The 16,024-nt window shown below is 42.2% G+C and overlaps 2 protein-coding genes across 4 annotated transcripts in view; one reads left to right on the forward strand and one right to left on the reverse strand.

The window, feature by feature from the left end:
• TBCD (tubulin folding cofactor D) overlaps positions 1-2,187 on the forward strand; it is a 118,550-nt gene extending 116,363 nt beyond the window's left edge. For all 3 annotated transcript variants that reach the window (XM_027715648.2, XM_039390352.1, XM_027715649.2), the window contains 2 exons: positions 928-1,012; positions 1,465-2,187. In XM_027715648.2, coding sequence (XP_027571449.2) covers positions 928-1,012; positions 1,465-1,476 — 97 coding nt within the window. In that variant the 3' untranslated portion in view covers positions 1,477-2,187. The remainder of the gene's footprint in view (positions 1-927; positions 1,013-1,464) is intronic.
• B3GNTL1 (UDP-GlcNAc:betaGal beta-1,3-N-acetylglucosaminyltransferase like 1) overlaps positions 860-16,024 on the reverse strand; it is a 112,693-nt gene continuing 97,528 nt past the window's right edge. Inside the window, exons 10-13 of the mRNA XM_027715657.2 lie at positions 7,120-7,188; positions 5,797-5,871; positions 2,828-2,915; positions 860-1,241 (exon numbers count right to left, since the gene is read on the reverse strand). Coding sequence (XP_027571458.2) covers positions 2,835-2,915; positions 5,797-5,871; positions 7,120-7,188 — 225 coding nt within the window. The 3' untranslated portion in view covers positions 860-1,241; positions 2,828-2,834. The remainder of the gene's footprint in view (positions 1,242-2,827; positions 2,916-5,796; positions 5,872-7,119; positions 7,189-16,024) is intronic.

A 16,024-nucleotide genomic window follows, 5' to 3' on the forward strand; every position in this document is an offset into this window, starting at 1 on the left:
ATTTTGGGGGAAGATGGTAATTACTGGGATACACACATTTGTTCCTTTTGGGACTACAGAGAGTTTATCATGCAATTGTGTCATGCAGAGTTTAAACAAATTACTCTATAAATAATACATGTTGTTTAGCCACAGGAAGGTTTCCAGGAGTAAATAAGACATGTTGTCCAAGGTGTAAAAAAAGAAAGTTCAGGTTATTTCTGACTTGCCTTTTTTTTGCTTTTTCTCTGTAGTTTTGGACTCTGTTTATGTGCCAAGAGTTAAATTTGTAATTAATTGCTCATTTACAGTCATTACTTAAGAAAACCCCAATAAATGTCCTGCCCTGGTGAGCAGGACCAGCAGCCTCCCAACATTCCACTTTGAGGGACAGGATTCTGCCACATGGAAAAGAATTCTGCTTCCAGGGATTTGGGGCATTTGGGGGCTTTTTTTAACTGACAGTTCTGGAAGAAATTATCTCATGGACATGATGCCATTTCAGAAACTTTTTTAAAAGCCTCACATATTTTAGGTTTGGATTTTTCTATTTCAGGACAAAGCTTCTGGAGAGTGTATAGTGTTCTCCAAATCCAGTAATGTTAGAGAATAAATTAGTGAACTTGTAGTCTAAAGAGTTGTATGAATAAGTGCTATTTTTTTTTTTATATAAAACTCTAAAAGAATAGTCTTAGGACACTTTAGTAGCAACTGGTTACCTGTGGCAGACCTGGTGTGTATTTATGGGTTATCTGGCTTAAGATGGTACAAAAATGTTTCATTATTCTTAAAATGTGACAGAACAAAAACTCCTAGAATTTGAAATGTACACAAAAGATCATCATAATCCAGTAGTAACACTTAAGGATCACTTAAGATGTTGTGTATGAACATGGGCACCCTCAGGTTTTAATTTGTGAATTAACTGGCAAACCTTTCCTCCCCCAGGGAAGCAGAACTGCCCGTGGTGAGGGAGAGACGCAACTGCCTCTGTGACCTCCTGAAAGTGCCCAAACCTCAGCTGGTGTCCAAGGTACAGGGAATGTGCTCCAGGGGGGTGTTTGCTCATGGAGGAGTCCCTGTGCACCAGGAGGGGTGTCCTGAGCCAGCAGCAGAACACGTGGAGTGGCCAAAGCTGCTGCCTTGAGCCCTTCCAGCCTCGTTCCCTGGGAGCATCCCAGGCTGGCAGTGGGACATCTCAGACACCACCCAGCAGGGAGATGATGCAGCACAGATGGTCAGACACTGCTCCTCTGCCCTTCCTGGAGAAAGGAAAAAACATAAAAATCTTCCCACTTGCACCAGCAGGATGAGTGAGGTGTTGTGCAAAGCACAGGATTCCAACACTGCCCGAGAGGAAGAATGGGATATAAAAGGATACATTCACAGGGAGACAGACTGTAGGTCCCATGTCACTCCAATGCAGATAGTTTGGAATGGCCTATCTGCTCCCTGTGACCTCTCTTTTTCCTCTCTCTCTGGCAGAGTTCAGCATGAGGAAGCTGCAGCCACTGGTCTGTACCTGGAGCTCGTGGCTCCAGTGCCATGGGGATGGGAGCAGGCTGTGCCATGGCATCCTGACACGCTGGAGCTCAGCAGGAGCTGAGCTGGACACTGCTGGACAGAAGAGGCAGAGCCTGTCTGAAAGCACAGTGCAGATGTGCCACAGGAAGGCAACCAAAACCCACTGTTTGCAGTTTTTAATGTTGTTACATGGCAGGTTCTTGTCATGCTCTGTCACTCTGACCCGTCTGTTCTGATGTCAATGATTTGTATGTCCCAACTGAACAGAGCTTGTGCTTGCTGTCCACACACTGAGTATTAAACCTGACCTGCTGCACTGCTCTCTAAAGCATTGGTTTTTCATCAAGTGGAGAAATCTGTTGCTCCTGTGCCACAGTCAAACAAAAAAAAAATCCAGGTTCATTTCAGCTAAAGCCTCTCTTAACTACTTTTTATGTAACTAATTCAGGCAAATGGTTTCTGTGGTAAAGTAGCTTTAGGGATGGAGCTTTATTTTACTGAAGACTTGAGGTGAATCAGTTCTTCAAGTACCTGTCAGCCTATTTCTTACTCCTGTAAAATGAAACTGCTCCAACACTGATCTTTAGTGAGACTCCTGTGACGGGGAGGGCAAATGCACAGGCCACATGATCTTGTAATTACACTGTTATTTGATGGCTCTAATTAAATCCCACTCTCCCAGCACTTGAACAGGGGCTGTGTGTGTTTATAGACACATCTCTGCAAATGGGATGATCCTGCTCTTTTAGGATATTAATTACAATTGACTTCCAGTCTCTAAAATCTGATTCAGTCCCAGAGAAGAGTCACCCAACTCCACTGCCCACTGTCACTTTACCCTGAGCCTCCATCCTCCTCCTCCTCAGCTGTACAGGTGCTGTCACAGACACAGCTGTCCTGCTCACACAGCCCCAAATCCAAGGATGTTCCCCTTGAATCCCAGTCCTGGCCCTGTGCAGAGCCCTTGGCAAACACCAGCAGCTGCTCCTGGGAGCAGGGAAAGGGTGAGAGCTCCAGGCAGTGTGTGACAAAAACCTCTCTGCTCTTCCAGTGCTTCAGGCTTTGCCTGAGGCTTCCCTGTGGTGACAGTGTGGTAATCCTCTGGGCTGTGTTTGGTGGGTATTTAAATTAGAAATATACAGTTTAGCAGTCAAACTGAGTGATGTGAATGAGCTCACAGCATTACCCGTGGTGTAACTATGACCTCCCTTAGAAAGGGGTTACTCAGCCCAAAGATTAAATTAATGAAGCACAAATTACTAAAAAATTCTGAAGACTTTGGTCTTCCTGCACCCATAACACAGCTTCAGTTCCACTTCCTCACCTTGGGTTTAGTTAAAGTGATAATAATCCATCCCTTCCTTCAGGTTCAGCATGTCCAGGTTTGCTTCAAACACTCCACCTGTCAAATCCTGCAAGGGGAGAACAAGAGAATTAAATCAATCAAACAAATTCATTTCAGGTTGTAACAAGTTTAGGTAACTTAGTTCTTCAGACCACAGAAGAAAATCCAATTTGCAGAACTAAACAAATAAGCCAAGGCTCAGAAACGTTTCCATTCAAAAAATTAAGTGTCTGTTGAAAAGTTAGTGTTCAGATCAGTCTGGGGGGATATCAGACAAATCATCAGCTCACTCCTGTGCTGCTCTGTAGCTGCTCAGCCCAGCTCTGCTCCTTTTGTTTCCTAGTGCAGGCATTGGCAGAGAATGGGCCAACTTTGACAAAACAAGTGGTTGGGCTGGATTTTGAGCACTGATTAGCTTGTCTGATAAAACAAACCTTTCATCAGGCAACTGAAATACTCTGCAGAGCTAAAGGTGTTTCCTTTTGAGCCCCCACTTGTGTTATCGGGACAGGAACCGGGGAGGTTTGTTCCATGAGCAACCTCAGTGATGTCACTAAGAAAACATGGCAGCTTCAGCATTTCTGAGCATTTCTGCTGGGGTCTTCCTGGAGCCCTTAATCCTCCTGAGCTTCAGGAATGCCACCAAAAAAAACCCCAAAAACCTAATTAAAGCTGACAATACCAGAGGAGGCAGATAACACGATTGCTCATGTTCTTGTGTTGGTCCAGAGCAGCAACAGTAAAGTTTAAACAATGTAAAACACCACTGTGAGTGTGTTTAGGATGGGAAGTTACAAAACTGAATCCAGATAAAACTGGAATTAAAGAAGGTGGAATGCTAAACTTGGCTAGAAGAATTGGATTTAGAAAAAAATTACTCTGGGATCTTTAATGAACCTGAGTTTAGAAATGAAGGTTTGTCTCCCATGGAGGACTGTGCATCCAGCTTCCCCTGGACACACTGGGAGCATGTCAAAGATATTTAATGATTATCAACATGCCAAACTGGTCCAGCTGCAGAACCTGCCACTCACATCAACAGGGAATTCTCCTCAGAAATGAAGGTCCTGATGTGACCTTTAGCCTCCACTAATGATTCCATAAACCCAAGATTCCACACAGGGTATGGAACAGTTGTGTTTAGCTTGCTGGAAAAACAACCTGCTCTACAGAAGAGTTAAAAAAAATATATATAAAATATATAAAAGAGCCCAGATGCTAAGTGAAGTGGGAAAGTTAAACAGAAATCTTTCATTCCTAAAGCACAGGACTGAGAGGTGGCAGAACCAGGCAGGGCTGCACAATAACTGGTCTAACAGCAGATTTTCTGAAAACTTTACACAATCACACTACTTTAATTGCTGCAACAGAAAAATACAAACCCCTTTCATTTCCAGCCCTTGGAATCCAAGCCAAAACAGGGCACAATACAGCATTTTCTAAGTATTTTGCTTTTACCTCCAAGTGAGAGCAAACCCAGAGCACAAGCCCTTGGGTGAAGTGGTTCTGCAGTGGCTGCTCTGACCAGATACAGCCACACTTTTATCCTCCTCAGCACAAACTTACACACACACACAGCAGAATCCCAGCTCCAGCCCTTTGTGAAGCCACTATAAAATGCAAACTGAGCAAAGATCAGAGGATTCCTGCTTCATCCAGAAGGATTTGCACTGGTACCAAAGCCTGAAGAAATAAATAAGCCAACACTGCTCCAAGGACGTGGCCAACAGAGTCACTTCTTGTAAACAACCCACTTAATAAACACATCTAATCTCCAGAATCACCCTCTTAGAGCTGCACAGAAACATGCAGGTTTTGTCTGTATCAAAATGAAAAATAATCCCCTACCAAGAATAGCAAAATAAAAGCCAGTAAAGCCCCTTAAAGGACACCTCCTTCAGAAGAAGAATGGGGATAAACTTGGGTTGGTAAAGAATAAGCAAGCAGAAAATGCTCAGAGGAAAAACAGACTGAAATCCCAACTGAAGTCATGGAGCAGAGTTTTCAGACAAGATGTTGTATAATAGTCTCATTGTAAGGGCTTCCCAGATTAAATGTGCTTTAGAACAGGTTGCACAGATGTTTTGTCTGGGGACTTCAACCCCCAATCGTACGTAGCACGAAAAATTCAATTAGTTGTAATATTACTGGCTGATCCAAGAGTTTTATCAACCAAGAGTACATGATAATGCCCTGAGGCACTTTCAGTCTGGCTTTACAACCCATAGTTATAATCTCAGAGTTGATGGTGAGGGTGGGAGTGCCAAGTTACAAGCAGGCTGTACCAGAGGAGATGAGATTCAGCTAATCCATCTCTGAACAGATCTAGGACAGTGTTAAAACTGTCAGTGTTTGTGTGTAGCTGCAGGTTTTAGTTACTGTCAGAGAGTCTTTGACTAGTGTTTGCAACTGGAATGCATTTGCTATTTTGCCTTAAAGCTTCTGTGTTATCCCATACACTGTGTTACAACAGCAAAAGAACTGCTGCTTATCATCTTCTAGTTATGTTATTAGGTCAGTTAAACCGATTGAAATAAGTTACCACAGTCAGGCACAGAGGATGCTTCAGAACTGGCAGTGCCAAACAAAAAGGCTTTTCAGGTCTGATTTAAAAAACAAAGCCTTTGCCATACATGGGGCTGCAAAATATCAGGACTAAAGGAGAGCAGGTGGCTGAGTGCATATGTTCATTTGTGTTTATAATGGTGTTGGGCAAGGAAGTACAACAGATCCAAGTTCCTGTACCTTTCCTTACTCTTAATTTTACCCAATACTGCTGGTTTAAATTCCTGAAATAATTCCCTGCACAATCAATTTGATAAAAAAAAAAAAAAGCCATTCAATTGCATAGCAGAAGCTTCTGGGAGAAGCTACTTTCAGTAAATAGAAATTCATTTTCCCAAGGAGCAAATCCTGCTGCTGCAGGTGAAACAGCAGGTGACACTCACCAGCTTCACACAGATGATGAAAGGTGGAGCTGCATCTCTGAAGTGACACACAGGGACCTTTGGTTTTGGTCTCTCCTGCAGGAAAAGGCAGCAGAGAGACACACAGGTGACTTGCTTGGTTTTAGGAGCTGCTAAACTCTAAAAGGAGAAAAGATTATTGAGAGCCCTCATGCTGACCAGTGCAGCTGGTCCCACCCTCACTCCTTTGACTGGCATTTCAGTCCCTTATTCCTGTGCCATCACCTTTCAGGGAATTGTGTTTCTTTGAGTGAAGTTACACATCACACAGATCCGAATTTGGAGCTTTCTGCTGCTGAAAGGAGTGGGTCTCTCCTCCATTGCTTCTTCCTTACCTCCAAGCTTTCAGCTCTTCCCTAAACAACCCCCTCTTTGATTCCATTGCAAGGTATGCAGCTTCAACAGCCTAGCCCCCCAAAAATACATTCTTCCTTTTTCTGGTGGATTGATTTTTTGCCACTTTAGTGAGCTACATCAGCTCCTGTGCCATCAGAGAGCATCAGAGCAAAAGAGCAGAGATGGAGGAGCATCTTTCCCTCCCCGTGGAAGTCACTGAATGGCTTGTGCCCAACTGGGACTTCCCCATGGATCCCAGCTGCAGAATTTCCTAAGGATTCACCACAGGTTGCAGCACAACCTTCTTTATGACTGAGCTGAGAGGATGGATACATCTTAGGAAGACAAGTGCCCAGGATCTGTATTGATCATACTGACACTGGCAGGCAGGGAGTCCTGAGCATTGCAGGTCAAAGTCCTGAATCCCAATTTCTTTCATGCAGCTCAAAGCACTCCCTGGCTTCCCAGTACAGAACCTGACTGGACAGTTACTCCAGGCTAAGCAAAAGCTGTACCCGAGGAGGGGCCCCTCCTGCCCTTCCACCCTCCCTCAGTCCTACTCCCATCACACATAAGGATCTTGGAACCTCAGGGTAATTTGATTCACAAGATAACTTGCTCAAAACCTTTTTATTTTGAGGGTTCCTTTCTCTTTTATCCACCATAAACGAAATTCTACTCCCACTTAAAAGAAAAACCTGTCAGTGAAGACTGTGTTTTACCCATCCTCAGAATCCATTCAGAGTCTGGATTTCTGTCTTTCCAAACTGACTGCAGTGAGTGTGAGGCCCACAGTTGTGGCTCCAGTTTGGACTCCAGTGTCAATCCCCAGCCCTCCAGTCTTCTCTCACAGCCTCCTTACCAAAATGAGTTGCTATATAACATTTAAAATCAGTGAAATACTCCTTCATCACATTTCCCAGGACACTCCAGGTCACAGTAAGGAACACAGGAGTGGTCATAACTCACCTCAGATTCCTCGTAAGTGTAGAATCCTTTTGTTATTTTCTTTTCATCAACATCACAAAAGGCAATGACCTGGAACAGAGGAACAGAGCATTTCAGGAGCAGGGTTTCACCTGTAGTGTAACCATGGAAGGAATGCTGCTGGCATGGGATGGACACAGGGATAGGGCAACACACCCTGGGCCTCCTACGGAGCTTAAACATTTATTAAATCCTTTCTGGGTGTACCTTAAGGAGTTGGGCAAACTCTGCAGTTGTTTATGAGCACGTTCTGTTTTCAGGAGCACGAGGACAGGTGATCAAAGCCACTGACTGTGCAAGAGAACATCTGTGAGATCACCAACCTCCTCCTCAGTGACGTGCTGAGAAACCTAAAACCAGAGACCAGTCTCCACATTTTGGCACTCCCACTAAACACCCAAGATGATACAAACCTTCTTTTATATAATAAAGCAGAATAGAATGTACCACCAGACACCCCAGGACAGTGGTGCTGCACCACTGCTTTGGGTGCTCTGGCAATACCAACCTCAATTCTAGGGCATAACACACCAAGTTTGGGAATTCCTACGGATATGGACTCATATTTTTCAACTGAAAAGTTCAGCAGATTTGGTGTTTAAACACATATAATTACTGCTTCATTTTGGTTATTCTTACTGGCATTATGGAAGCATTATTTGCAGCCCGAGGTGCCAAATATTTTAGATGGTGTTTTATTTCCTCATAAATATGCAGGCAGAATAAATGCCTGCCATCCAAAACACACAGTGGCCTTATTTTTTGAGCCATTAGGTTGCCAGGAACATTTTGGAAGACTTTTTCAAATAAACATAGCTGTGTCTTCCTCTGCCTCCCATTGGGTCTGTTCAGATGATCTATGTGGAGCTCTTATGCTGAAGCAGAGCAGTGGAGACAGTTGAGGTCTTACAGAAATCAATTATTCTGCTGAAAGCTGGATAGCAGCTTTCATATCTTTTTAATTGCTCCATTAAAAATTGATTAACAACACTTACTGCTGAGAAAGTTTGAAAAGCCAAACAGCTGTTTATTAATTTATTAAGTTAGAGAAGGGTGCAAAAGCCTGGCTTGTTTTCCGTGTCTAAAAGCTCTCACACACATTTTCTTCCTGTGATTAAGATGGTTTTCTTTTACCTAAAGTGACCTCATTCTGTTTGTGCAGAGGGAAACACTGGGGTTTTTTGATACCATAATATCACTTCCTTCATTAAACATCAATGGAAGAGAATGCAAACAAAAGTATCAAGGGATTACAAATAGGGCTGCAAACCACCACTGCATCTGGAAAATGAGCTGATAAACTGGAGGAGGTGGGCAGGGATAGTCCCTGGAACCACTTAGAGGGAGACATTCAGACCTGGGAAATGGGCTGCTTGAAAACAGGCCCAAAAAGAAATAAAGATCAGAACATTAAGGAAAGGAAAGGTTAAATGTTCATGGTGGGGCTTTGTGACTAAAGGAATCCCATCACAGGCCAGCAGATCCAGACTTCTGCTCTGGATGATCCTGGTGCAGGGATTGCACTGAGGACACTTTACACCCCTGTTTCAGGCATTATAATGGAAATAAAAAGAAAAGAGGGAGTTCAGGGCAAAACTAGGGAATTACTGGACACTGTCCCAGGTGTTTGTGGCTGGTGCAGCTGGGTTAGACAGTGACACACACAGGCAGCTCCTTCAAGCACAGGCTAAGAACTGGGGGAGCTTTTTTTTCCTCTTAACCACAAACTGATAACATTTTACATCCCTGGCCCTATTTCCATGCCCACTGTAATGCTTTACTGGAGTTGAAAAATCAGATGGTGTGACCTGAGCACAGTAAACTACATCCCAAGTTTTCCTTTACCCATCCTATTTACATGTGTACATACATACATGGATATAAATACGTTGTGTCCATGAAGGGAAGCAAGTAGAGGCCACTGGAAAGAGGTTCCTTAGCTGTTTTCTCTTCATTCTGTGTTAAGCACCTTTAAAATTCTCCAATATTCTGCAAATCTCACTGTCACCACTAGTATTTTACTGTCCTAGAGGCTGTGATCATAATAAAATTTAGCAGGGTGTTCCCTCACTGACAACCCAACAGAGTTCTAGAGATGAACACTGTCCAGTGACTTATCTTCCAGTAATTGAAGCTATTTTTTCAGCTGGCTCCTATAGACAATAAAAAACAAAATAAAACACCCAAACTCATGACACAAGGTAAAGTGAAATTCTATCTACACTTCACTGTCAGTAACTGGGAACTCAGCTGTAAGATCTGTGCTGGGAAGTGTCACAGTGTTCAACTCCAGTGTGTTACAGCAGTTAACAGAAACCCTGACTGGTGCCTAGACTTCTTCTCAACATGAATTAATTTCTTCCCAATATCCACCCTAAATCCACTCTCTGTCAGTTTAAAACCATTTCCCCTTGCCCTGTCACTACGTGCCCTTGTAAATACCCTCTCTCCAAAGATAGTTCTTGTATCACTAAATTGCCAATAATCATAATCCTTCCTCTCACCCTGGGCCATAACTCAAAGTGCCAAGTGCCTTTTCCATCCTGACTCCCCAGAACATCCCACACATGAAACTGGGAAGAGTAGCTCCAAGAAAAAAAATAATACAGGTGAGTCTGTGACAAATTTCTCTTGGAAAATAGAAACAACTCGAACCCTCTTCTGAGTTCCCACTGAGGTATCTCCCTCTGTAATTCTCAATGGACTCAGCCAGCTTAAAATCTGATATTTACAGTAGTGTAAAACAGGTCAGACTTGAATGGGCAATTTTTCTGCCAGGCAGTTCACCATGTGGGTGGCCAAAAATCTAAGTCAACTGTTTTTCTGACACACGCTATTTATTTTCCAATTAAAGCAAAGCCATGTCTGGAGTCTAAATACAGGACTTAGGCACAGTTGTTTATCCTATAAGGAGAACTCAGGGCATCAGGCTTATGTGAGTTATTTACTTTATACTCTATCAGGATAAACCCAGAGTTACCTATTTATTTTCCTGCATTAATGGGCTTCTTTCTGGTAGCTTTTATGATGACCATCTATCCATACATGAACTCCTGCTTCCCTGGGAGGAACCTATGAATTATAAAGCCATAAAACAGTCTCAATTTGCTGTTTTTCTTCCCTCTTTTTAGTAAAAGGACTCTTTGGCAATGCCTCTGACAGTGTGACACCATTTAAGCTTACAGAGTCCTCATATCACACTTCAGTTTCAGCAAAATATATAAATCATTACATATTTTTGTTTTGAACATCACTTGTATGAAAATCTGTACAATTCCAAAACAAAGGACTGCTAATTCAGCTCAAAACTGGAGGACACAGCTGGGTATCTGTTATAGACAAGTTATGGAATTACTGCAATTTGTATAAATATGGATTGCAACATCCATTAACAGTGGTGTAAGGGAAAAAGGAGACATAGTTTTCTCCCTCATAGAGAAAGTTTACATAGCTCCAAAGATAAGATATTTACTCAAAAACAATCTCTGCTGGGGGAAGACACGTTTGAGGAAGATAAAAGCCCTTCTCTGGCTGGATCTGCCTCATAAACACAGAGGGACATCAGACCTCCCTGGGGAAAAGAGGATTAATGGGCAGCAGACTGATCCTCCTCCAAATATACAACCAAGGAAGTCTCAGAAGGACAAGGAATGTCACCAGGAATGACAGCAGAGTGGGTTTGGGGTGTGACTACCTGCCTGTTTGAGCTCTGCTATGATTACAATTAATTGTTTGTTTCCCAAGTGACTTGTTCTGCTGCAGGGAATGTTTCCTCACACTTCCCAGTCCACTCAGATTTCCTAATGGAAAAACTGAAAGATTTCATCAGCCCAGTGATGTCCTTTTATGGTGAATGATCTTCATAGGATTTTACTCCCTCACCTTATTTTCACCTGTGGTTTGCTTTAGCTCTGTAACCATCACTTACAGGAAGCAAGAAAACACAATTACAGCACATTCTCAAGGTCTGCTTGAGCTGGGAGGATTCCAGAGGCAAGTTTTACATGGGAGAGTGAATAACTGAGTAGAAGGTGATAGAAAACTGGAAAACCCTTTCAATAAATGGTCTCCTGTTCACTGTCTCCTCTCCCTCCTCGTTACTTCAGCTGCTCTCATAAAAGCCACCTTCAAAGAGACAACCTGCAAACTCTCCAAAATCCCACAGGAGCAGATCTTCCCTACTCCTTTCTCTCCATATCTCACACAATCCTCCAGCTGTTTTAAACTCCCAGTGACCCTGTTAATTATTCTATTTATAATTCTTCCATTCCAGCTTGCAGAAAGCCTCGGAAGCACGTTAATACACATCTCTGCAAAAGGGAAATCAATTCTGGCCATTCACATCAAAACAAAGCAACTGAAAGCATTACAATGCAAGTTTAAATAGATACAGCTAATGGCAAACAGAGCAAGAGACAGGCAGAGGCATAAACATCTCCAGAAAACAGCAAACAACTCTGTGCCACAAGCTGAGTGATTCTCTGCATCAGGAGCTGCTTTTATTTCACCTCTTCAGCCTTGCAGCAGGACAGAAGCTGTGGGTATCTTTAAATCCCCAGCATGCATTTCATGGCTCCATTTAGACACTGTTCCACTGAGGAGGGCAGCAGCTTCCCCCTCTGCACATGATCCATAGCAAAGTCACTCAGGAGAATTTATTTGAGCAAAATAAGCTGCTGAACCCTGGACACACAGAATTTCCCTTGTTCCATACAACATACACCTGCCTTTATATCTTGTTGCCAGTGTCTCATCTCTCTAGAGCAGGTTCCTCCTACCTGAGTCATGCCAGGAATGTTTCAGGTGTGAAATCTCTGTGCTGGCAAAACAGAGGCTGCCCAAAAGCACATCTTCTCTTTTGGAAGGAGCAAGGAGCTTTCCTGGCCATATTTCACCCTGAACTATTTACTCTAGTCCAAAACGAAGCCTCTACTTTACCTCACATCATTTTAAGATGCTTTATACCTGGATTTAACTGAATCTTTCACATGTCATTTCTGTCTCTCTTTGTTCTGGAGGCTTTTAACTCACTTTCACATTGTCATTCTACTTCTCACTCCACAGTCAAGGTGGGTATGATATTATTCTGTGTTTCTTTTCTTTTACATGTCCCCACTCCACTCTCCTGCTGCCCTTCGTGTACTTTTAGAGCGGTTAAAATGCTACAAAACTTAGACATTCCTCTGTTCTGTGAAGGATCAGAGCTGAATCACATGGTTTGGTGATGCTGCTCTTGGAAAAAGGTGAAGAGAAACCGAGGGATGATTTTAAGTGGTCACTGAACCAGGAAAAAGGGCCTTCAAAGTACTTTCTGAAGCTTTTGAGTTTGCCACCAGCAGACAGTGTTGTCATAGAGAACCTTCAAGGCCTGGCTGTGTAAAGCACTGTTTCCAGGCCACTAATTAGTTGGTGCTTATTTCATCCTTTCCCCTCCTTCTTTGTGAGCCATTTGAGCCCTATTTTCAGCCCTCGGAAATGACACTAAACGTTAATGCTGAAGTTCTCCTTTTAGCTGGAGTCTGATGGAGAATAAAAGAGCAGACAAGACAGCTCAGAAAACCCTCCAGGCACATGTAGCATCCCAAAAAACATTTGGTTTCCATCTTCAGCTGGAAATTATAGACACGACGGATGTGTTTTAAACAAAAAAAGGTCTGTTTGACTTCATTCTTGCAGAAATGCTAATACTGAACCACTGTCAGTGGTGTGAATCAAGAAGGGAACAGCCAGGAAGCAGAATTTCCCTAAGAATACTGAGATCATGGTAATTAATTCATAAAAAATCCCTACTAGTGGAATAATTTTTTTCGTGTGTTGCTGTTTAGCAAAAATACTGAGCCTTGGATTTTTGCCTGAACGCTTTGGAGACAAAGCATCATTTTAATATTCACCATACAGATGGCTGAAGGAAAAGAGAGAATTGCTGAGGTGTCCTTTTGTCTTTTAACAGAACCATAATTCAAGTTCACACTGTTTTCCAAACAGACTAAAGCAATAATTTGTTACTGAGTATGAACATACCCAGACCGCTGCTTCCTGGAATTGCCTAAATTTTGTTTTCTAAGAAACAATGCTGTCTGGCATGAAACAGAGCTGTGCTTTTCAAACATCCCACAAAGACCTAGTCAGCACAAGAAATAAAATTGCTTTGTTTATCAGCTTCTAAAAATACTAGAAACATTCCTCTTTTGAAAAAGATGTTTTTTTACACACCCTAAGCTTGACAGTTCAAACTCATTAATCCTCTTCCTGAAGATTTAGTAGAGTTTAGGGCAGGTTTTTTTTCAGAATTACAAAATGACACAAGCTGTATGTAATAGGTTTTTGGGGGGGTATTATCTATCCTCAGGGTATGTGTCCCAAATTTTCTACAGGTACTTAGTGCCAATTGAGAAAACACCCTGCTGTGACTCCACAGTCCAACCAAAGTCAGGCTCAGGACATCTAATGAAATTCTGAATCTCAATAAAAGGATGCAGCAACAGTCAAACAGAGCACAGGTGACATTGTCAAGAGCCTAAACTGACTTTAATTATAAAACCAACTAACATTAAGTTTAGAGGGGTAAATTAAATAAATTTAATTACACTTTACAGCTAATTTTGGCAATTTTACCTGCATTTCAAAGGGTGTTGGACCTTTTAAGACTACACTGTTTTACACAATGGACCTTCAAGACAAGAAAATGACAATTGTATCAATGTAATAAATCATATTTTGCCCTAAGGGGCTTTGGAATTGTGTTTTAAAGATGTCAATTTTACATAATTGATGAATTTGTATCCCAGGCCCTCCATTTACAAGACAACATGAGATTCTACTTGTAGATTCAAAGTAATATTGAATCTCCAGTGTTCTCATAATTAACAGAATATATGAAAGCTTAAATCTTGTTAAGGTGGTCTTGAAAGGGTGAGACAGGAAAAGTATTTTGTTGTTTTTAGGGCTGGAAAGGATGAAGCAACAACTATTTACAACCTTTGTTCATATGGGATTTTAGAGTCTTTGGCAAGAGTTGCAGATTAGTCACAAAATACCTGAAGGATTTTTGAGGGAAAGTAGAACATGGAGTTTCTCTACCGACCATTTACTGTTATTAATTTAGAATAAAATTAAAACTGCCACCAATTACCTACTGCAAATTATATGATTTTATTTCCTGAAACTCCAGCAGCATAATCCTTTGATTAGCTCTGGGAGAAGTGAGATGTTTTCACTACTTACAGCCCTTTGCCAGTGACTTACACAAACCATGAGGATATCATTTAAGTGTCAGCTCTGACTGAGCTGCACAGACTTGGCATCTCACTTTTGGAAAAGCCACGAATTTAGAACAACAATCACAATGAGCCTGAACAGATACAGAGAACTAGTGCTTTAATCACTACAGGGAGCAATAATTTAATCAGAAATTAGCCTCTGCTCTCACTTGGGATGACACAAGTCCTTTTCTGAAGCTATTTATCTTTGCTGGTTATTGAGAAAAAACCTCTTAATGCTTCAGGTAACACATCAGACTCAGGGTGAAGTCTGATTACTCTGCATAAGGTATAAAGGATCACTGTGCCTGCATTTTAGCAGTAGTTTTCTGCAGGACATGTGCAAAGTGAGTCACACTTGGCACATGCAACTGCATCTGGCACGTCCTGAACGTGTCTGGAGCAGCATCCAGTAACTCAGGGGTTAATGCTCAGTGCAATATTTCAGTATCAACCCAAACCATACTGGAATATGTGCAGTTGTAACCTTGACAGAAGCAAAACAGCATCAGGGCCCAGAGCTCTGCCAAAGCAAACGTTATGGAAAGGTCAGCTGGAAGGAACGCCGGGATCCAGCTAATTGGAACCACACTGCCCGTGCTGGGGTGCAGGGAGTGGGGGCTGTTCCCTCCTGCAGGAGAGCTGAGCTTGGGTTCTCTGGCAGGAAAGTGGCAAAACCCCAACAATATTATTTTTCTCTTGCCCTTTTTATCGTCTCTGCTGTGACACCTTCAAGTGTTTGTGTGATGTGAAGTCCTGAATGGGTCACCTACAGATGTCACCCAAAGCTGGAGAGGTGCTCTACCTCAGCATCCATCTCCATCTTGGCTGGGTGCAAAAAAAGCTAGAAAACAAAATAAAACAAAAACCCAACACACTTAAAATGATGCAACACTGCTACAAACCAACATGGTCTATTTTTACTGTAACATCCCAAAAATCTACCAGACCAGCTGCCATCTCTTCCCTCAGAGCTTATTTTCTAATTCTCCTAATTATGCAGACAGAGAAGTGCAATTGTTTGTTGCTGGTCAGTCAGGAATTCAAAGTGCTCAGCAAAATACTAACAAAAGAGAATATTTTCCTCAATCCCCCAAAATCACACTGCACTGCATGGCCAAGGTAACACATTGAGTGGACAGGTCTGTCCTCTTTGACTGGGGACACACAGCATTTAATCTCCTTTCTTCCTACAGTCCATCCCCTGCCACGTGATGGCAATGACTGAGGGATGGCTTTGGAATGGCATTGGAACATCAAGCAGGAAATTCAGTTCAATTTTTGCTTTGTGCATTGACTGACTGAGTGTCTCCTGTGTCTATTCAGTAATTTTAACTATGTGTATACAAATGTCTTCTATTTTTTTTCAGATGTGTGTGGTCTCAGGGCCACCACATTAATCAGGTTTATATATATATATTTGTCATTTTGTCTTCCCATCCATATTCTTAAGAAAAGAAAAACACATCCAGCCATAAAATGAATGTTCTGTGGCTCTTTATAAGAAACAGCCATCTGACATCAGCCCTACAGCCTTTATCTAACAGAAAGTTATTGCACACTAGAAAATGCTATAAAAATAAGGTATTTAGAGTCTCAGACAAATCTGTCCTGAGAAATGTCTGCCA

This window comes from Pipra filicauda, unplaced genomic scaffold (genome assembly GCF_003945595.2).
Source record: "Pipra filicauda isolate LSUMZ 115617 unplaced genomic scaffold, ASM394559v2 scaffold80_size11013439_pilon, whole genome shotgun sequence".
NCBI classification, from domain to species: Eukaryota; Metazoa; Chordata; class Aves; order Passeriformes; family Pipridae; genus Pipra; species Pipra filicauda.